We start from the raw sequence: 22,333 nt of genomic DNA on the forward strand, positions 1-22,333 counted from the left end.
ATTGTTCTCAGTCCAGTCATCAGCACGCTACCCTGGTTTTTATTTCAGATGGACAGACTCCAGAGGGTGAAGAGAATTAGTTAAATACAATACGCAAAGATTAGTTCATGATGCAGTCAACTAGAAAAGCCAATGAGACAAAATACAAAGGGTACATTTGTCTTTCTTAACTTGTCTTTTAAAGAATAAAAATAAGAGCACGTCAAAGTGCCTTGAAAACCTCCATCTCTCTGATTTTTTTTTTCAGTAGTGATTCTAAAATAAATAGTTGTTTTAAAGTAACAGCAATAGAGGACTCTTTTAGGTAAGCTGTAAGAAAAACTTGTGAGCAGGGAAGCTGCTGGAAAGCACTGCTGGGGGGAGAGGTGAAAGTACAAATTCTGAGGATCATCTCCGACAACATCAGCCCGTCTTGCCAGTTCTCTGATAGCCTCTATAGGTCTGTTTTCAGAACAGCAAATCTCTGGGCATACAACGCCAAAACCACCCCTCCAGAAACGCTATCGTGCCATTCCTCCCATGCTTATTACATCCAGGCCAACTAAATGGAACAGTATTGTTTAAGATCATATCAGAATCTTGCTATCTTACTTTGATCACCATTTCTGGAGTCTCAGACAACTTTAAGATATCAAACAGGCAACTTTGGAATTGCAGGACCCAACACAAACTCTGAAGACTTCAACAATTCACTCTGTCCTGAGCCTCTTGTTCAAGTGTGTTATCGGCATCTAAATGTGTGCTTCGGGGCACCTGGGTGGCTCAATCGTTGGGTGTCTGCCTTCCGCTCAGGTCATGATCCCAGGGTCCTGGGATCGAGCCCCGCATCCGGCTCCCTGCCTGGCGGGAAGCATGCTTCTCCTTCTCCCACTGCCCCTGCTTGTGTTCCTGCTCTTGCTGTCTCTCTCTCTCTGTCAAATAAATAAAATCTTTAATATTAAAATAAATGTGTGCTTCCCAAAGTGTGTTTGTAGACCATTTGCAACAGAACCCCCAGTGGCATTCCATGTTTAGATCCTCAGGATCCACCCAGAAGACCTAGGCTATCTGTGGGGTAGAGCATGAGACATTTTTAATACTGATTTGGTTTCAGTGCACATTTAAGTTTGAGAGTCACTAAGTTAAATCCCCCGACTTATTTGCTATGTTGGCCCCAGGGTACTTGCCCACATGGGATGCCAGTCCCTTCTGCCTTCCAATCTATTTCCTAATTAGACGCAATACTTAACAAACCCTCCGGTTCCCCCACCAACAGCAGTTGAAGAGGAAGCGAGAAATCAGCAAAGATCAAAGCCCCTGCAGGATTTTCAGTGCTTCGGGGACTCCAGCACACCCCGGGGAGAATCAGGCAAGAACGCTCAGCACCACCACCACCAACAAACCCGACCCCTTCCCTCTCGAACTTCTTCACCAGAAGCACGAGCAACCGCTGGCACCCCTCAGACAGCTACTTGCTTCAGCGATCCAGCCCCGTTTAGAGTACAGTCCTACTTCTTCACAGACTTGCCACGCGATTGGTGCAAAAGCACTGCACATAATCACACACGCGCGCACAACACACACAATCCACGCCAGCTCCCTGGCCTCCTCGGGCTCCCGGGGCTCCCCGCCTGCTGCTCTTCCTCTGCCTGCCCACTCCTCCATCCCTAGGCGGGTCTCCGACCCCGGCGGCCCACCCCCCACTCGGAACGACCCTCCCCGTTCCCCCGGGGACCCCGGCCCCTGCGCACCGCCCCGTTGGCCCGGCGCCCCGCAGCCCGCTCCCGGAGCTCCGGGCGGCCCCCGCGCGCCCCTCGCCCACCCCCGCCCCGAGCGATGCCCGCCCACGGCCTCGCCGAACCAGACGGCCCAGGCCCGGGGGCCCCGCCACGCCGCCCCGCTCCCACTTTCCGCCCCTTCCCGGCCTGTTCTGCAGGGACAGGGGTGCGGTCCGCCCTCCAGCCGGCCCCTCCAGCCCCGTCTCCGCCGCCGCTGCCCTCCTTACCCGCCTGCAGGCCGGGCTCGGCGACGTCGCCGGCAGGGCCGCGCTCGGCCCCGCCGCCGCCACCGCCCGTGGGGGAGGAGGGACAACTGTGGCTGTGGGAGCACTTGATGTCGCGGAAGAACTTCTGGGTTTCGCGCAGGTTCTGCCTCAGACGTCCCAGGTAGCGGCGGTAGCGGCCGAAGCCCCGGCACAGCTCGCGGATCATTCCGCCGCCGCCCGGGCCGGGACCCGAGACGGGCTCGCTCCCCCACGGCACCCCGTCGCCCTCCATCTCTCCAGCCTCCTCTGTCCGGCCGGCTCGGTCCCCGGCCTGCTGGCCCCCGCTTCCCTGCTCCCCGCCCCCCTCCCCACCCCAGCGCTTCGGGGGAGGAGGAATCCGCCTCCCGACGCCCCCGCCTGCAGTCGGCCGGGCTTCCAACCTCCGTCACCGCCGCTGAAAACAAACCAACCCGCAGTGCGCCGCCAGCGGAACCTTTGTCTCCACTCTCCGGGAGAGTGAGGGAAGGATCACTGGGACGCGCCGGTCCCTTTGCGAGGTCTCCTGGGACTTGTAGTCTGGGCGGGCCGAGCTCGGAGACCTGGAGATGGTGAATGGGACTGATTCCCCGTGGACCCTCACCGGTTCTTGTTATCACACGCGCTCCTCATTTCAAAACGTGTTCCCGCGCCCTGCATGGAGACGAGAGAGAGGAGGCTGCAGAATTCGGCGTCAGTAGAAGTGGGGTGTCTTACTGAAATCAGAGTAAAAGATTTCAGTAGCAAAGAGAAGGAAGGAAACAAGACGGAGGCCAGTAATACCTCCACGGCTGCCCTAAATGGTTCTCACTTTCCAGATACAGTAGATACTGGGGAATTTGCTGAAAATACCCTAGAAATAGGGAAACGTTCCTGTTTGTATTGCGTCCCCTTCTTCTGACTTAACTTCTCCAGGTGTGGAAAAAGGGGGATGTGAAAGGGTTCTTAAAGAGCTTTAAGCTGAAGTTCTTTGGTTTCTGGAAGTCAAGAGACTGGGCTGGGTAAGGGGAAGTTGAGGTTTGCAGCTTTTCAAACCAGTTCTGATTATCTTAACTTGGCTTCTGCTAATATAGGCTTTTATTGACACAGACTGCCACGGAGCCCTGGGCACAGTTAGGAAAAACACAAAACCGAACAACCACCTCTTTCTCGCCTGCTGCTTTCTCCTCTCTTCTTCAGGCACAGTGCCCTCCTTTCTTGCTTGCTGTAGGAAAACCCCATCTTTCATCCAGGCCACACCTGTGCTCCAACAGGGTGGATGGCATAGGTTGAATATAAGAAGAGACTTGAGTTTGACCCTGAATTCCTCTGATGTCTGGTCTTGGACCTACGAAGCAAGGGGTTAGACTAGTTGATCTTCAAGCCCTTTTGACTCTAAATTTTTATAAGTCTTGTTTCAAAATGTTTGCTTCTGGTCTCCCAGCCTCTCATTCCTTGAGTGCAAGTGCTTTTGGCAAAGCAATGTCATGATAATTGGGCTAATTCGATGTAAAACGTGAAGGCATTGCATTTCCAGGGGCTTTTAGGTTCTTATAAAAAGGGGTCACCGTTTCACATGAGTCTCTGCTTGGTAAGTGGGTGTGAAAGACCGCAGGTCAGGAAGGAGCCTCAAATTCTTTCTCATGTCCTCCCTCCCTTTTAAACTTGCTCATACATCCTCCACTGGCCACTCCTCATTTCTCAAGAACTCCATGCAACTCCTAAAAGGCTCCGTAAAACACGAATGAAAATGCAAAATGGAAAGTTTAGTAAAAGATAGTTGATACTGTTTAAAAGAAGTAGCTGCAGGGGTGCCTGGCTGGTGTACTTGGTTGAGCACCCAACTCTGGCTCAGGTCATGATCTCAGGATCCTGGGATCGAGCCCCACATTGGGCTCCGCACTCCACAGAGTCTGCTTGAGATTCTCTCTCTCCTTGTTCCTCTGACCCTCCTGCGTGGAAGTCATCAGGGAGAGCATTATGTCAAGTAAAGGCCATGAAGCTCATTCTTTTATTTATTTATATGTATATTTCTTTACGTAGGGCCTGAACTCGGAACCCTGAGATGGAGACCTGAGTTGAGACAAAGAGTCAGTTAACTGACTGAGCCACCCACATGCCCCTGCTCGTTCTTTAAAAAACTATTCACTAGTACTTTAGTTTTAAAATAAGTAATATAAGACTGTAGTATAAAGTGCACAAGCTAAAAGGTTATACAGGGAAAACTAAGTCTTTCTTCTACTTCCTGTCTCCCAGTCACCTAGTTCTCCCAGGAGGTAACCCCGTTGCAGATATAGGAATGTACCTTTGAACTCAATTGAGAGCATACTATTCTGCCCTTACAGACTCTTTCACACTAGAATATAAAGATCTGCCTCCTTCTTTTTAGCTGTATAATATGCTACCATGTGGATTGGTATGGTTTATTTAACAAGTCCTCTGCTGACTGGCGTGCAGTCCTCTGCTGTCTGGGTGGCTCAGTTGGTTAAGCAACTGCTTTCAGCTCAGGTCATGATCCCAGAGTCCTGGCATGGAGCCCTGCATCAGGCTCCCTGCTCCACAGGAAGCCTGCTTCTCCCTCTCCCACTCCCCCTGCTTGTGTATCCTCTCTCTTTGTCAAATAAATAAATAACTTAAAAAAAAAAAAGCCTCCATCTTTCTCCAGGACTCTGGAATCTATCCCCACATTGGGCTCCCAGGAGGGAGGCTGCTTCCCCCTGTTCCTGTGCTCCTCTCCCTGCTTGTGCTCTCATTCTCTGTCAAATAAATAAATAAAATGTAAAAAAAAAAAAAAAAAGTCCCCTACTGATGGGTCTGTTGGGTTTTTTTTTTCTTTTAAATATTTTTTATTTACTTATTTGACAGACAGAGATCACAAGAAGGCAGAGAGGCAGGCAGAGAGAGAGGGAAGCAGGCTTCCTGCAGAGCAGAGAGCCCAATGAGGGGCTTGATCCCAGATCCCTGGGATCATGACCCAAGCCGAAGGCACTGGCTTAAGCCACTGAGCCACCCAGGCGCCCAGGTCTGTTGGTTTTTTGAAGTCTTTTGCTACTACAAACAATGCTACCATAGGGAAACTTACACATACATAATTTAGAAATTCGAATATGTATAGGTCTCATCTCTATTTCTGCTTTGTTTCCTGCTACTTAAAATATTAAATATGCAAAAGTCAGTGAACTCTTCCTAAATCCCAGTCAGCTACACATAAAAACACGTATTTTATTCAAATATCTAAGGACAAACGGAAGAGAATAAAGATTTGAGTGGTATCAAGAGAGAACTTAGGTTAGAATAGGAAAATACTCGTCAAAAGTGAGGAGAGTTAGGGCAGTTAATGAGGACGAGCACACAGATCTACTTTTGTTCCCTCTTACAGCACCACAAAAATGACAGTAGTGGGTTTTTTAAGCGTGAACCCACAATAATGAGAAGAGCCAGTAGGAAAAACAAAAAAAAAGGGAGAAGGTAGAAAGCAAACGGGCATGCGTTAACAAAATTAACCTGCAGAAACCTGAACCTTAAATCCAAAGTGGAAAAAGCTGAGGCCCAACCTGATTTGTACCTGCCCAGTCCCTCAAGTCTCTAGACTTGGTGGCAGTGGCTCCCCGCACCCCCTCTCCCCGCACCCCTGCTGCCCACCAGAGAGGTACAGGACAGCAAGGGCTGTCACCTACAGGTGGTACCCTGGGCAGGGATTAAAATAAGAATTTCGAGAGCTGTTCAAGATGGCCAGGTTACCTCTCCCTAATTCAATGGCTGCGTCCTTCCTCTAAAAGAAGACTGAAGAATTTATTCTCCAGAGAGGGTCGAAGAGGTATCTCTGTGTCATCAGTGGGAGATAACTGGATTTATGGATACTGGATGCTCAGATCCCCAGGCCTCTTCCTCCATTCGATTCCTACGTCTCTGGCTACTGGACGTTTACCTTCGAGAGAGGAAATGCGACGTGTCTTCTTCAAGGACTCTGACCAACCCAAGAGGGATAGCCCAAAGATACTGACATCAGAACAGAGACTGGGGCACCTGGGTGGCTCAGTCGGTTGAGCGTCTGCTTTCAGCTCTGGTCGTGATCCTGGGGTCCTGGGATCCGGCCCTGAATCTGGCTCTGCATCTGGCTCCCTGCTCGGTGGGGAGCCTGCTTATCCCTCTCCTCCCAGCTCCTGCTCGCTCTTGCTATCTCTGTCTCTGTTTCTCAAATAAATAATAAGATCTTTTAAAAAAATAATAGTAAAAAATTTCAAGTCCCACATTGGGCTCTCTGCTCAGCAGGGAGTTTGCTTCCCGCTCTCTCTCTGCCTGCCTCTCTGCCTGCGTGTGATCTTGGTCTCTGGTCAAATAAATAAATAAAATCTTTAAAAAAAAAAAAAGAAGAAGAAGAAGTAAAAAAATAAATAAAATAAAGAACAGATTGCAGGCTCCCTGCTCAGCAGAGAGCCCGATGGGGGGCTCGATCTTAGGACCCTGAGACCATGACCTGAGCTGAAGGCAGAGGCTTTAACCCACTGAGCCACCCAGGCACCCAAGAACAGATTTTTTAATTGAGATATAATTGACATTAAAGTTTCAGGTATACAACATAATGATTCAATATTTGTACATATTCAACATAAGTCTAGATAACGTCCACTACCATACCTAAAGAACTTTTTCTTGTGATGAGAACTTTTGAGACTTACTCTCTTAGGAACTATCAAATATGTGATACAGTATTATTAGCCCCAGTCACCATGCTGCAGGTGACATCCCTGTGACTTATTTGTTTTATGTCTGGACGTTTGCTTCTTTTGACTCCTTTCACCTATTTTGTCCCATCCCCCTACTCTACCTCTTGCAACCACCAATCCAGAGCACAGATTTTTTTTTTTTTTTTTTTTTGGCTTGTTCACTGCTCTCTCTCTCTCTAGCACCTAGAGCAGTGTCTGTGACTTAGTAGGTGTTCCTTGGACATTTGTCAATGAATGTTCACCGTAGATATTTTTAAATATTCAAGACAGCACAAAGGAGAACATAAAAACTACTCATATTTTTGCTATCCAGTAAGAACAAGTTCCTCTTGGAACTATGACAAGTTCCTCTTGGTTAGATTATCTGATTTCTAGAGAGATTTCAAAGTCTTTTTTTGCTTGTTTTATATTTTAATATTTTTTTTGAAGATTTTATTTATTTGCTAGAGAGACAGTGAATAAATAAGCAGGGGGAGAGGCAGAAGGAGAGAAAGAAGCAAACTCCTTGCTGAGCAGGTAGCCCCATGTGGGGCTCGATCCCAGGACCCTGGAATAATGACCATGATCAGACACTTAACCCATACGAACGACAGGTACCCCTATGTTTCATTTTTCTTATGTAAGCTCCATGCTCAATGCCCTGCGTGAAATCATGACCCTGAGATCGAGAGATCAGCCCTACCAACTGAGCCAGCCAGGTGTCCCAAGACTCTGGAGTCTTGATCCTCATGTTCACATACGTGGAAATCCGGTGCTTTTTGTGGAACACCAAAAGGCAATAACATTCATTTCTGCAGTGTGAATTAGGAACAAGTTCAGCAAGAGAATAACTGTTCTCTATTCAGCAACATAAAATCACAATCACAAATCTGAGGATTTAGGGGGTGCCTGACTGGCTTCCTCCGTAGAGCATATGACTCTTGATCTTGGGGTTGTGAGTTTGAGTCTCACATTGGGTGTAGAGATTACTTAAAAAATAAAATCTTTTCTTTAAAAGATTTTATTTATTTCTTTGACACAGAGAGAGAGATCACAAGTAGGCAGAGCAGCAGGCAGAGAGAGGGGAGGAAGGAAGCAGGCTCCCTGCTGAGCAGAGAGCCCTACGTGGGGGGCTGGATCCCAGGACCCTGAGACCATGAGCTGAGCTAAAGGCAGAGGCTTAACCCACTGAGCCACACAAGCACCCCCAAAATAAAATCTTTTTAAGTAGAAATCCAAGAATTTAAAAACCTACAAATTAAAAGAAAAAAAAATACAACAGTCGACATTTTGAGTTTTCCATAAGTATTTCTTTACTACTGTTCAATTATTGTCATCTTCTGAAGTGATAGTCAGGCAAATGATAGTCAGCTCCAAAGAAGAGGAAGGAAATGATGGAAGGAAAGACAAGAAAATATAATTTATTGACTTAATTTGATCCCTGAATTAGAAAAAGGTCACCATTATAAAGTTTAGCTGCAGGACATATCTTCCTCTAGCTCAAAACTGATTTCCAAGGGAATATGCTCTGTTCTTGACAATCTGGCTTCTCTTCTTTATTTTGTGTATTGCTGGTGCTAGAGCAGTGCTTCTCAAAGTTTAACGGACATAGGAATCATGCAGGCATACTGTCAAAATACACCTGATTCAGTAGGTCTGGGTTATACCAATGCTGCTGATCTGGGGACCACACTTAGGGTAGGTAGTAGGGGTGTATAGAGAGCAGGAGTGAGCAAAGCCTCAGGGTTAAGGACATAGGTCTTGGAGTCAGAGACCTGCATTCATTTTTTTAAGATTTTATTTTTTTTTAAAGATTTTATTTATTTATTTGACAGAGAGAGATCACAAGTAGGCAGAGAGGCAGGCAGAGAGAGAGAGAGAGGAGGAAGCAGGCTCCCTGCAGAGCAGAGAGCCCGATGCGGGACTCGATCCCAGGACCCTGAGATCATGACCTGAGCCGAAGGCAGCGGCTTAACCCACTGAGCCACTCAGGCGCCCTAAGATTTTATTTTTAAGTAATCTCCACATGCAGCATAGGGTTTGAACCTCACATTTCTGAGATTAAGAGTTGCATGCTCTACTGACAGAGACAGCCAGGGGCCCCAGAGACGTGCATTCAAATCCTGACTCTACCCTTTCCCATTTGTATGTCTTGGAGACTTTAACTTATTTTCTATAACTCTTAGTTCCTTATCTGAAAAATGGTGAGCACCGAAAGAACAGTGCTGGGGTGCCTGGCTGATTGAGTCGGCAGAACCTGCAACTTTTGCTTTCTAGGGTGGTAAATTCATGCCCCACGCTGGGTGTAGAGATTACTTAAAAATAAGACCTTGGGGAAAAAAAAAAAAGCAATGACAGCGCTCGCTTCGGCAGCACATATACTAAAAAAAAAAAGCGATGCCAATTGTAAATCTCAAAATACGTTGTGAAAATAAATTTAAAGCATTATCTAACACATAATAGGAGCTCAAAATGTGACAACTGTTTTTTATCAATTATGTTATCATTATTACAAACCTGAATTCTAGTCCTAACACGTTAGTATATAAACTTGGGCAGGAGGTTGGCCCTTTTTTTTAGGATTTTTATTTATTTATTTGACAGACAGAGATCACAAGTAGGCAGAGAGGCAGGCAGAGAGAGAGGGAAGCAGGCTCCCAGCTGAGCAGAGAGTCCCATATGCGGCTCCATCCCAGGACCCTGGGATCATGGCCTGAGCTGAAGTCAGAGGCTTTAACCCACTGAGCCACCCAGGCGCCCCAAGGTTGGCCCTTCTGAGTCTTGGTTTTCTCACCCATCAAATGGGATATAATAGTGCCCACCTCAAAAGGTTATTGTGAAGATTAAAATGGGGAAGAAAGTATAAAAAATACTTAGCACAGAGCCTACCAGATGAAAGGCACTCGATAGAAGATCACTGAAGTTATGATTGCTATAAACCTTGGTTTTGCCCCTGGCTCTGTGATTTTGGTTAAAGAATCCTAAAGTTGTGTTCAACATCTCTGTGTGGGAGGATGGAATGAGCTATAGTAAATGAAAGGGTTTTGGGAATGAATTCCTATAAAAATTTAAGGAAAAGCATGAGAGTCAGAATCTGACCTGAGTTCCAGCCCAAGATGTGCTAATATGTTACTTTGTGATCTTAAGGACATGACTTCACCCGTATAGTGGGGCTAGTAATCTTCACAGGGTCATGAAGATTACATGAAATAATGTGTAAAGCATTTAGTACCTTGCCTGGTATATAAAAGTGCTTGGTAAATGTTTTCTTTCCTATGTATAGTAATTACATTCAGGGTTATTCATTTTTCCAAGGAGGGTAGTATTTCTAAAAATATTTCAGTTTTGTTTGTGAGATTATCTCCATGAAGATTTATTAGGTTGAAGATTAAAGGTCTATAAAACTGAACTTCTAAATGTATTCTATTTAATGATACATCAAATATCATCCCAATGCTGAATATTTCATCAGTGGTGTCCCTGGCCCTGGCTGTTGGAAGGCAGGGCCTGGGGAGGATAAATAATCAATTAAAAAGAATTTGGTAGAACCCTAAAGAGAGATCATCTTTGTTTTACCGCCAAGTAGAACAAAGTTTCCAGAATTTTTTAGAGGAACAGAAGTAACTGACCCAAAGCTTTCCAGCAGAAACCCCGGACATACTGTTACCACCATTCATTTCTCATTAGTAAGAGAAGATTGCTACTGCTTTTTCACGTCTAAATGGTTTTCATCCTTTCTGCACTATATTGCCTGACACTTCGGTGGAACCCATTTTAGACTAATTTCCTTACTTGCCCAGAATAAAACCCTGCAACAAGTTGTATTCTTTTTTTTTTTTTTAGATTTTATTTATTTATTTATTTAACAGACAGAGATCACAAGTAGGCAGAGAGGCAGGCAGAGAGAGAGGAAGGGAAGCAGGCTCCCTGCCGAGCAGAGAGGCCGACGTGGGGCTCGATCCCAGGACCCTGGGATCATGACCTGGGCCGCAAGCAGAGGCTTTAACCCACTGAGCCACCCAGGCACCCCAACAAGTTATATTCTTGTACCTCTCTGCTCATCTTGGATGAAGATGGATTGATGAAAATCTACCAATAATACCCTCTCCTAGGTCAACACTCTCTAGGTAGAGAGGTTTTCTAGAAGATTCTGAAGCCTGTGTTTTTTGGTTTTCGGGTTTTTTTTTTTTTTTTTGAAGCCTGTGTTCTAAACATATTCTACCTGGCTTAGTCTGTGTCTATATGTGCCAAACATGATGCCTGATACAAAGAGGGTGCTCAGTATATATTGGCCAAAAGAATCTATTGCTTTCATACCTTCCTCCTGCTACTTCTTTGCCCATGAATCCAGCTCTTCAGGGAAGTGGTTTCAGGGAGGCGGGAGGAGCATTCTGAAGCAAAGGTGGATGGAAGGCCGGCATCCTGGTCACGAGACCCTTCCCCACCTCCAAACTGTCAGGAGAGAGACCTCTATCTAAAAAGTGCTTCTATCTGTCTTCTAAATGCTTTGGAAAACAAGCCCTGGAACCTAGCTGAGCCACCTTTCTAGATGCCAGTGTTTGGGGTTCCTAACCTTTTCCTGGAGCTGACTCCAGTCGTGTGGTTGGAGGACCCCTCTCCCAGGAGGGCTTAGTGATCCATTTAGGCAAGTTTCCTAATGACACGTGCACACACTTCCTACATAGGAAGCATGCAACTTTTTTAAGGGCGTGGAGAACAAAAGGAGGAAAATAGTATAACATTTAAAACATCATAAATAATAAGTAGGACCTGGGGCACCTGGGTGGCTCAGTTGGTTAAGCATCTGCATTCGCCTCAGGTCATGATCCCGGGGTCCTAGGATCAAATTCCTCATGGGCTCCCTGCTCAGCAGAGAACCTGCTTCTCTCTCTCCCTCTGCTGTTCCCCCTGCTCGTGCTCTCTGCATCAAATAAATAAATAAAACCTTTAAAAAGTAAGTAAATCAATCAATCAAATCTTAAAATAATAAAAATAAAATAAAATAAAAAACAAGTACTTTACAAATAAAATTTTCAGTGGTCCCATATCCCAGCATAAAACTTACAATTATTGCCTAGTACTCCCTTCTCATTTTTTTTTTAAGACTTTATTATTTATTTGACAGAGAGACACAATGAGAGAGGGAACACAAGAAAGGGGAGAGGCAGAGGGAGAAGCAGGCTTCCCGCTGAGCAGAAGGGCCAATGCAGGGCTAGATCTCAGGACCCTGGGATCATGACCTGAGCAGAAGGCAGAGGCTTAATGACTGACACCCAGGCGCCGCACTCCCTTCCCATCTTTATCCACGCTTTATATCAACTTTAGTTCTCACAAACGATCCTGGAACGATGGAGATTTTATCTTTGTTTTATAAATGTGGAAATCAAGACTCAGGTCAAGTGATTTGTCCATATAGCTAATAACACGTGTTTGTCCAACTCCTTATCTATCTGGCTCAGGACAATTTCTCATTCTAATGCTTTCATTTTATGTTCTGTAAAAGTCTTTTTGTGTTCCTATATACTTATCATACGGATCTCTTCAACAGCAGCTAACATTCCATTGCATTCTCAGACCATTGTTACTCACCCACTTCCTATTCTTGGGCGTGTAGGTCCGTTCAGGTTTTCCACTGCTCTAAACAATACTGCTTTATATTTTGTTGTTATTGTTGTTGTGTTGTTGCTTTGTTTTCTTCTCTTGAATTATTTTCCAGGAGGGCATTACTGGGTAAAAGGGTATAGACATTTATATATTTTAAACTATTTATGTTACTGAATTATACTAAGTCATTGCATCTTGAAAGGGAATATTATCTTCTTTCCCCAGTACCCTGTGAGAGGCATAAGGCAAGCCTTGGTGCACTCACCAGTGAAAACAGCCCTTTGTCCCTCTAGCTGCTTGGGGATGCCCCAGGGCCATATGAGACTCCCTGAAAACGATTTATGACATAATCGAGAATAAAATTTCACATGGGATAGTGTGATCCCCTCCTTCCCAGGAAAGGCTTTCTCAATTAAATTGTCTTTTTCTTTTTGCAGTCACAAGATCAGCAGGTTTTTTCCAGCAACGGACACTTCTCTCTTGATTCAGACTATAGCTCTCCGTTCCCGTGTTGGGAAAAGGGGCATGGCTGTGAGAAAGCCTTCACTTCCACTCTTGGTTTGCCATTCCAAACAAGGTGCAAAAGGGCCGGGGTATAGTACACCAAAGAAAGGGAGACCCGACGGAGCTGAAAAAGGTTTCAGAAACAGTCGAGGAGAAGTAAAAACGAGGAAAAGTCCCACCGGAATAAGAAAACGCTGTTTCAATGAGGGGAAGGTAATTTTGAGAGATATACTAATATTTCTGCTTCTTAATTCCCTCACATGGCAAAGTACCATTGGAACTTATTGAAAGGTTTAGGCCGTAATTATATGGCTCCTAAAAGGCACTTAAATGATAGCCGTTTTTAATATTAATAAGCATGTAGCCATTAGCATAGTCTAAGCAACAGAGCAGTGGGCATTGTGGGAGAAGCCACTGAAAGCATGCAGAACTGGTTGGGCTAGCTCTCCCAAGTCAGGTGTCAAGTTTGAATCCTCTTGGAGCCTCAGTTTCCCATCTGTGAAAAGGAGGTTACGAACTTACCTATGAAGTTTGTTTTATAGCCCAGATGGGAGCTTGTGACAGGAAAATAGTAGGTGCTCAATAAATAGGAGATATTATTTTTAAACACTGTTTTTTAAAAATATTTTATTTATTTATTTGACAGACAGAGATCACAAGTAGGCAGAGAGGCAGAGAGAGAAGAGGCGAGGAAGCAGGATCCCTGCTGAGCAGAGAGCCCTACATGGGGAGGGGGGTGCTCAATCCCAGAACCCTGGGATCATGACCTGAGCCGAAGGCAGAGGCTTTAACCCACTGAGTCACCCAGGTGCCCCAGCTCCCCAGCGTGGAGCCTGATGCAGGGCTTGAACTCACCACTCTGAGATCAAGACCAGAGATACCCAAGCACCCCTGGAGATATTATTATTTCACAAATCTATCGATAACTGTGATAAATGTGATATATGTGACCAACTGAGCTTTCTTCAGCAGCACATACACCAAAACCGGAACAACAAAGAGAAGATCTGCACAGCCCTGTACAAAGATGACATGCAAATTCATGAAGTATATCATATTTTTCTGATTTAAAATAAATCTACATGTTTGTTGAATTAAAAAAATAATAAATGTGATCAACAAAGTCTTCCCCTACATCAGGGGTTCATAAACTTCAGTGTGCATAAGAATCACCTTGGGTCCCTGGGGCGTGTGGACGGCTCAGTGGGTTAAAGCCTCTGCCTTTGGCTCAGGTCATGATCCCGGGGTCCTGGGATCGAGCCCTACATCAGGATCTCTGCTCGGCAGGGAGGCTGCTTCCCTTCCTCTCTCTCTCTCTGCCTGCCTCTCTGGCTATTTGTGATTTCTGTCTATCAAATAAATAAATAAAAAATTTTTAAAAACCCACAAAACCTATCTTAAAAAAAAAAAAAGAATCACCTTGGGTCCTTGTTTCAAGTGTAAGTTTTCAGGCCCCCCCTCCCTGGAAATTCCCTTTGGTATAGGATCTGGGGATCTGAATACATAACTAAATTTCATAAAATTGATTTATGTTGCCTGTAATCCACGAACCAGACTTTTGGAGAAACACTCTCTTATGGTCTCAGAGAATAAAAAGAAAAAAATATTTTTCCCATATGCCATAAAAACTCTATAATATGCAGATATAAGAATAAAAAGATCCGAATATTGAATGATTTTATTTTCAAGATGACTTGTAGCACCTGGGTGACTCACTAGGTTAAGCTTCTGCCTTCAGCTCAGGTCCTGATCTCAGGATCCTGGGATCGAGCCCCCCAGGCAGGCTCCCTGCTCAGAAGAGAGTCTGCTTCTCCCTCTTTCTCTGACCCCCACAATGGCCCCCCGCTTGTGTGCGCGCTCTCTCTCTCTCTCAAATAAATACATAAAATATATTTTTAAAAAGATGACTGAGGCGCCTGGGTGGCTCAGTGGGTTAAAGCCTCTGCCTTCGGCTCAGGTCATGATCCCAGGGTCCTGAGATCGAGCCCCACATAGGGCTCTCTGCTCAGCAGGGAGCCTGCTTCCTCCTCTCTCTCTGCCTACTTGTGATCTCTGTCTGTCGAATAAATAAGTAAATAAATCTTTTAAAAAAAAAGATGACTTCTATAGTTCTTACCTACTTAAACACTTCTGAATCATTCTAAAACAACGTATTATCCTTTATCCATGATACGGATGAACGTGTGTAAACACTTCTTTCTCAGGGTCATGTCGGTCCCTTAGGAGACCTGTCTCCCCTCTGCACTGGGGGACTTAATGACTCCCCACCTTGGAATGTTGACACACATTACTATTTCAGTCTTTTGTTGTTTTACATTTTGTTTGTGCCTTTTATTTCCCCACCTGGACTTGAATCCAAAGGCAGGGGCCCTGGTCTTTTCTGGTTCTCTATCTTCCATAGGCATCTTGTAAAGCCTTTGTACATGCTATGTGTTTCATAAATATGTCTGAAAGAATGCACATATATTTAACTGTAGACTAGTCCTCAATGGTAAATTCTTTACCACAGGAGTGGCTTAGAATTATAGCTGTGAAGGGTGAGCTTTTAGGTTTTTTCACCTTTAGAGCTAGACAGAACTCAGGTTGCCGATCTCAGGTCCATGAAAGAAAGTGCTAGAATCCCTCTGAGCCTGTTTTCTCATTTGTACAGTGGGAATAACATTTACCTTGCAGAACTGTTGTGGGGATTAAGTAAGAGAGTGTTCACAAGGTTCCTAGCAAAATGCACAGCACCCAAGTTCTCTTTCAATGGTATGACTGTTTATTCTTATTATGATATCTGAAAGTACCACATAGACGAACAGATGTAATTGCCATAGATATCTCTCTTCAGATGTAAAATAATAAACCACTGATTCTCTCTGAGAAAAGCTGCTATTTTCTTTCTTTTTTTCCCCTCTTTTTTCATTGGATTTTATTTTATTTTTATTTATTTTTTTTTTTTAAAGATTTTATTTATTTATTTATTTGACAGAGAGAGATCACAAGTAGGCAGAGAGGCAGGCAGAGAGAGAGAGAGAGGAGGAAGCAGGCTCCCTGCTGAGCAGAGAGCCCGATGCGGGACTCGATCCCAGGACCCTGAGATCATGACCTGAGCCGAAGGCAGCAGCTTAACCCACTGAGCCACCCAGGCGCCCGGATTTTATTTTTTTTAAGGTCTAGCCTTTTCAGCTTTAAGTCACAGATTGTCCAGAGGTTTTCTATGGATTCCCTATAGAGATGGGAAAGGACACAAAGCAGTCATTTACTAATCTCAGACTTTTTTTTTTTTAAAGATTTTATTTATTTATTTGACAGAGAGAGACAACAAGAGAAGGGAATACAAGCAGGAGGAGTGGGAGAGGGAGAAGCAGGCTTCCCACCATGCAGGGAGCCCGATGCAGGGCTCCATCCCAGGACCCTGGGATCATGACCTTAGCTGGAGGCAGACACTTAACGACGGAACCATCAAGGAACCCCAAGTCCCAGGCTTTCACACAGAGCCGTACAATCAGGGCTTATGTTTACACTTCACAAACCTCCTCTGTCCATAGCCACGATTGCTGTGACCTTTCTCCCATACTAAGGAGCAACAAGCACTGAGAATGAAGACTATGCATCCACCTGAAATGAAATGCAGGAACTTCCAGCTTTTTCTACTACAGACAGGAGATGTACCCGTCCCAGGAATGAGCTGGACCCTGGGATCCCCCACGCAGGTCTCAGGGATGTTGTGAGGGGAAGGGATACAGGAATGGCAATCTGTTCAGTGTTACTCTTTTAAAACATGACCAGTTGGGGTGCCTGGGTGGCTCAGTGGGTTAAAGCCTCTGCCTTTGGCTCAGGTCATGATCCCAGGTTCTGGGATGGAGCCCCATATGGGGCACTCTGCTCAGCAGGGAGCCTGCTTCCCCCTCTCTCTCTGCCTACTTCTCTGCCTATTTGTGATCTCTCTCTCTCTCTCTGTCAAATAAATAAATAAAAAATCTTTTTTAAAATGACCAGTTAGGTATCAGAGTTTCCATGCTGTGGAGGAAATAACATGTACAATTTTGAATAAAATCGTAATTACAGTTCTGTTTCTGAAGGCAAAAAATGGAAACACCTAAGTATCTAAGAAGGGTTAGTAAAACAATCCATGATACGATCACTTGATAGAATGGGTAAGAAAGCGCTTAAAATATTTACTTAGACATATTTCCATGTGGAATTACATGGAAGATGTAATAATATATGGATAATGATTCTGAGTACATTTTAAGTAAAAACAAAAACCAAAAAACAATAAAATTTAGTATGGACTCAGAGCTTTCTCCAACTCACAAGTGATGCAGACAGAGCCTTCCCGGTCTTGTCTGCCTCTGAGAACAGCCAATAAGAAGCCTGTATTTAGGTGGTGGGATGGTGATGTCATCGACAATCTGGCCAATCTCCCTGACGATCATTTGCATAATTACTTCTATTCCAACGAAACCCAATTTTTTTTTAAAGAGGAACATTGAGTGGAAGTGGAAATCTCTAAGAAAAAGGGAGGAAAATTATATTAACAAAGGAATATTTATAATGATGTTGGAATCACAGTTCAGCGATGGAAATTATTATATCTGGTCTCAGTAGAGTACTTTTCACCTTCTAAGCAAAACACTCTTCTTAGTATGTTAAATCTTAAAATAGCTGACCACTATTAGCCATTTGATGTTTAAAATTTTTTTAAAAGGATTCCTTCAGAGTAGGAAACAGAATTTTCTTGGATAATCTGCAAACCTCTTTCTAATGGTATAAAGAGAAGCCTTTTGAAAATAGAAAAAAACAAAACAAAACAAAAAAACCCTGCTCTATATTTACCTGTTGATCTTGGCACTTCATCCTCTATAATTAAAGCCTCTTCCATTTATCAAGCTAATTGAACTGGCTGTGGACAAGGGAACAGGATTCCATAACCCTGATCTTTATCCTTCTTGTTTATACACTTACTGGCTTGGCAAATTTGATCGTACCAGCAGTGCCCCCTTTTATTAGCCTAACTGGGATTTCCTTCCACAAAAAGCATTAAGCTTCAAGGAATAATTTGGCTTTTTTCCTGTGGCAGACTGGGGGGTTTAGATAAGTTTGTTAATTATTTTTGTTTCATTCAGGTGTACTGAGTACATCTATGTGTCAAATGTTTTCATGTTCATTGTCTAGTTTTGTCCTTAGCACAACCATGTGAGGATAAATGCTTTTAGCTCCTGTTTAGAGATAAGAAAGCCAAGGGCAAGAGAAGTTAAGTGGTTCCCCAAGAACACACAGGGCGTAACAGAACTGAAAGTCTTACAAGGATGGTCTGACCCCAACACCTGAGACCTTCCCACAACACCGTGTTATTTATTTGTAATTAACTAGTGGTGTCAAAGCAGAATAGAAAATGCTACTCTTGGGGCGCCTGGGTGGGTCAGTGAGTTAAAGCCTCAGCCTTCAGCTCAGGTCATGATCCCAGCATCCTGGGATCGAGCCCTGCTCCGCCTCCCCGCTGCTTGCCACGCTGCCTACTTGTGATCTCTGTCTGTCAAATAAATAAATAAAATCTTAAAAAAAAAAAAAAAAAAGCTACTCTTACATACCGAATGCAATCTCTTGCATTGAGAATCTGCAAATTTTTATCTTATCTTTAGCATCAAAACATACTAAACACATACTAAAACATACTAAATAAAAAACACATGTCTGTGTTTTTCCAAAGAAGCCTAGAAAAATAGAATGATCAATCTTTTAAAGAGACTATCAATCAAAGTCCTTTCAAGTTCTATTTATCTTAGGTACTCAAGAATTTACTATGGCTAATGGAAATTGGAAATTTGTCATCACCTTCAAACTGGCAGCTGCAAGTCACACGGATCTCTCTGCAGACCTCACCCAAACTTCTTGGGCAGTAGTGTATTCATTCTATAATACGACCTCAGAGAAAGTTATAATGGGCGAGAAGCAAAGTTAGAACCCTTGAAGTGGGATGTATAACACTTCTGAAACTGGATGACGTCTCTGATAATAGCTATGGCCCTCAGTCTGTGTCAGGCAACGCCTAAAGGCTTTACATTTACCACCCAAAACCCTCTAAGGTAGGTACTGTCGTGATCCTCCCTTCCAGATTAGGAAACTGGGGCATAAAGAGGCTGGATAAGCAGGCTCCCTGCCGAGCAAGGACCCCGATGTGGGACTTGATCCCAGGACGCTGGGATCATGACCTGAGCCAAAGGCAGCCACTTAACCAACTGAGCCACCCAGGCGTCCCCAGAGTCTAGAGCTCTTAACCGCTATGCAACACTGCTTCTCCAAAAAGGAATACACAGCACCAGCTGATTTCACGAACCGCACCGCAGACTTCTTTGTTGACCTGCACGACACCTTGCTAAATATGCCTACGAATAGGAAATTTGTCCATCATGCTATGTGTGTTTGATAACATAATAGTTTGATAACATAATAGTTCAAGGTAAGACCAACTTCGACCTCGTATAGAAATGGGGCATAATTCAAATGATAATGGTCTCTGCTTTCTTAAAACCTCACAGTAACTCCCTCTACTTTTTTCCTAGCCTCCAGTCAGGTCATGAACGCGTGCTCACCATTTGTCCAAGGCTACCACTTACCTCCCAGCCTAAGACTTGCTCAGGATCTGGAGGGGTCCCTCGCAGCTCTAGAGCAAGTGAGGAGTCAGGTAGGGGGCAGCAGACAACCCTGCCTGCCATTGAACACATGGGAATCTGCTCCCGCTGGTTCTGCTTAGTCCTGCCATGGGCTGCACTGGCATTCTGTCCTTCCCTCATCATTGAAAACGCTAACATCAGAGTGCCCGGGAAACTTTGTGTTTCTGCGTTGTGCCTGATACCCTGTAGTGGGTATAGGGGGTGGTTCGGAGTTCCCAGCCCATCCTAAATTTCTATCTTCTAAAAACGGAGCTGCCTAAGTTTAGAAAGTAGCTGCCTGACGAAGTAAATTCTTAACAACTCAGACTCTTCTAGGATACACATGAAAATGAGTGGCTGGAATGGGAAAAAGGAGAGTCAGGAAACTCCTAGGACTGAGGCAAGACTAGCATCGCATGACAGGTATAAACGTGATTGGTAAACTGTAAAATGCATAGTAGGGATCATCGCTGTACTTGCAGACCGAGGGGTCCCTCCATGGCAGTCTAGCGTCTCCGTTGTTAGCTTGCATCAGAATTTCCTAGAGGGCTTATTAAAACAGACTTCTGGGGGTTCCAGGGTGGGTTAAGTGTTCGACTCTTTTTTTTTTTTTTTTTTTTAAGATTTTATTTATTTGACAGACAGAGATCATAAGTAGGCAGAGAAGCAGGCAGGCGGTGGGTGGGTGGGAAGCACGTTCCCTTCCGAACAGAGAGCCCGATTTGGGGCTCCAACCCAGGAGCCATGATCTGAGATCATGGCTGAGATCATGATCTGAGCCAAAGGCAGAGGCTTAACCCACTGAGCCACCCAGATGTTTGACTCTTGATTTCAGCTCAGGTCCTCATCTTAGGAAACTGGGATGAGCCCTGTGTAGGGAATCTGTGCTCAGCGGGGGGTCTGCTTAGGATTTTCTCCCTCTCTCCCTCCATCCCTCCTCCCCACTGTCTCTCTCTCTCTCAAATAAATAAATCGTTACAAACAAACAAACAAACAAACAAAAAACCACCGAGGTTTCTGTACTCTATTTCTGATTCTGTAGTTCTTGCTGGTGTTTAAGATAAGATTTGGGGGATGCTGATGCTGCTGGTTCTGGGACCATCCTTTGAGAACCAGTGGTCTCTGCTGCTGCATGGACAAAAAGCATTGTATCCATAGTAAGCACACAGTAGACACTCAGATGGAGTTATTACTCTGCTCCATATCTTGGTAGCCCCAATATTTACTCTCTTCTGCCTCCAGGTTACTAGCACAGTTTGGCTGAGATTCAGGGGAAAAGGAGGTTGCATTTTTTTTCTTCCTTTCCATATGTATCAACCTCCTGCTATTAACACCCCTTCTGATTTAAAAGCCTTTTCATAGTTTGCATTATTATGTTAACTAATTCAGTACTTTCTAATTTCTGAGCATAAAGCTAAAACTCCTATGAGATAGCTACTTAAAGTGGAAGGAGGGCTGAAGGGACCGAAGAGCAGCCCCTCCCTCCGCATTTGCAGCTCTGAATGTGGGCATGGGTGTGTGCTGCGGACCATACATCCTAGAGGGGATCAGTATCTCCCTCGCTGAAGGGCTCTACACACGTAATGTGCAAAGTTAGAGCAAAACGCACTGATGATAAACATTCCTATCTCGCCCCCTCCCTGCCAAATAGAACGAGTGGGCGGGGGAACTCCCAAGAGAGCCTTTTCTGGGAGGGTCCCTCCGGCTCCTGCCAAGACCGCGTCTGGGGTGGCGCGCCGCCCCGCCTCTGCTCCGCAGCCCGCTCTCTGCAATGCCAAAACGCAGCAGCAGAGCCCTCCAGATCCCTCCAGGGGGACCGCGCGGTGCAACCAACCCTAAAAACGTGGCCGCGCGACGCCCCCTCAGCCCTCCGGGCTTCCCATTGGCCCGTTGCCGTTGTCACTCGCTCCTTGCCTCGCCTTCCCCCTCGCGGGCGGAGGCAGCGGGCGGGGTAGGTTGCGCGCTCACCGCTGGCTGGGGCCGCGGTCGCGGCTTTGCAGCAAGAAGCGCGGCGGGCGGGGAGCGGGGCGCGCGGCCGGGGAGGGGCCGGGCGCGCTGCGGGCTGCGCGGCCGGCCCATGCGGGGCGGGGGCCGGCGGCGGGGCCGGGGGGGCGCAGCAGCCCGCGCCGAGGGCGGCCGCCGAAGACCTGCCCGGCCGGCTGCGCGGTGCCCTGCCTCGCCCAGCAGCCCGGCCCGCCGGGAGGGATGCGCCGTGCCGCCCAGCTCCCCTCCGCCCTGTCCGCGCCCTGGAGCAGAAAGTTTGGGGGGCCGGGGGCTGTCTTCCTCCTCCCGCTCCAATGACTGCCCAAGGACTCCTGCCGCCCAGCCTCGACTGTGACCTGCCTCCGTTCCCCAGGTCGGAATGAACTATTCCAGGCTGTGACCAAGGCTCCGTGTCCTCGCCCCTCCCTCACCCTCCTTTTAAAAAGATTTATTTTTTAATTCAAGATATTGTGACCCGCCGACTCCCTCTCCTCGTTGCTAATTGAGACCCCCGGGCCTCGTCTTCTGAGTGTAAGAGGGGGTGCGGTCTCCCCCAAGACGGCGCGCTGGAAGGAGAGAGTCCCCTTGCCGACCCACGGCCACCATGAAGAGGTGCAAATCGGACGAGCCGCAGCAACAGCCGGGCGAGGAGGATGGAGCTGGGCTGGAAGATGCCGCGGGCCCCCTGCCGGGCGCGGACCTCCGGCCTGGGGAGGCCGCGGGTGCTAACTCCGCAGGCGGGCCAACTTCAGACGCGGCCGCGGCCGCGGCCGCGACGCCCAACCCGGGGCCCCGAAGCAAGCCTCCTGATTTAAAGGTGAGCGCAGACCATCCCCCGGCAAGCCCAGCCGGCGACTTAGCTTTCCCCGCCCCACGCAGAAGTGCTTGCCCAGGATGAAAGTGATGGGGAAGCCAGG

At 46.0% G+C, this 22,333-nt stretch overlaps 2 protein-coding genes and 1 non-coding gene across 4 annotated transcripts in view; 2 read left to right on the plus strand and 1 right to left on the minus strand.

Annotated features, from left to right (window-relative positions):
* The window catches only part of DSTYK (dual serine/threonine and tyrosine protein kinase), a 49,132-nt gene extending 46,693 nt beyond the window's left edge, over window positions 1-2,439 (minus strand). The window contains exon 1 of the mRNA XM_059413228.1: window positions 1,985-2,439. Within this exon, the coding sequence (XP_059269211.1) occupies window positions 1,985-2,255 (271 nt within the window). The 5' untranslated portion in view covers window positions 2,256-2,439. The remainder of the gene's footprint in view (window positions 1-1,984) is intronic.
* Window positions 2,440-13,748: 11,309 nt separating this feature from the next.
* On the plus strand, window positions 13,749-13,854 carry LOC132026384 (U6 spliceosomal RNA). Its single transcript, XR_009406896.1, has one exon. It is a non-coding gene; the product is annotated as a U6 spliceosomal RNA (small nuclear RNA).
* Window positions 13,855-21,543: 7,689 nt separating this feature from the next.
* Window positions 21,544-22,333, plus strand: part of TMCC2 (transmembrane and coiled-coil domain family 2) — a 37,948-nt gene continuing 37,158 nt past the window's right edge. Inside the window, exons 1-2 of one of the 2 annotated variants that reach the window (XM_059413230.1) lie at window positions 21,544-21,789; window positions 21,882-22,233. In XM_059413230.1, the coding sequence (XP_059269213.1) occupies window positions 22,021-22,233 (213 nt within the window). In that variant the 5' untranslated portion in view covers window positions 21,544-21,789; window positions 21,882-22,020. Of the gene's footprint in view, window positions 22,234-22,333 lie in introns of both variants that reach the window. The other variant, XM_059413229.1, reaches the window with a different exon arrangement.

The sequence above is a fragment of the Mustela nigripes genome, chromosome 10 (genome assembly GCF_022355385.1).
Source record: "Mustela nigripes isolate SB6536 chromosome 10, MUSNIG.SB6536, whole genome shotgun sequence".
Classification (NCBI taxonomy): Eukaryota; Metazoa; Chordata; class Mammalia; order Carnivora; family Mustelidae; genus Mustela; species Mustela nigripes.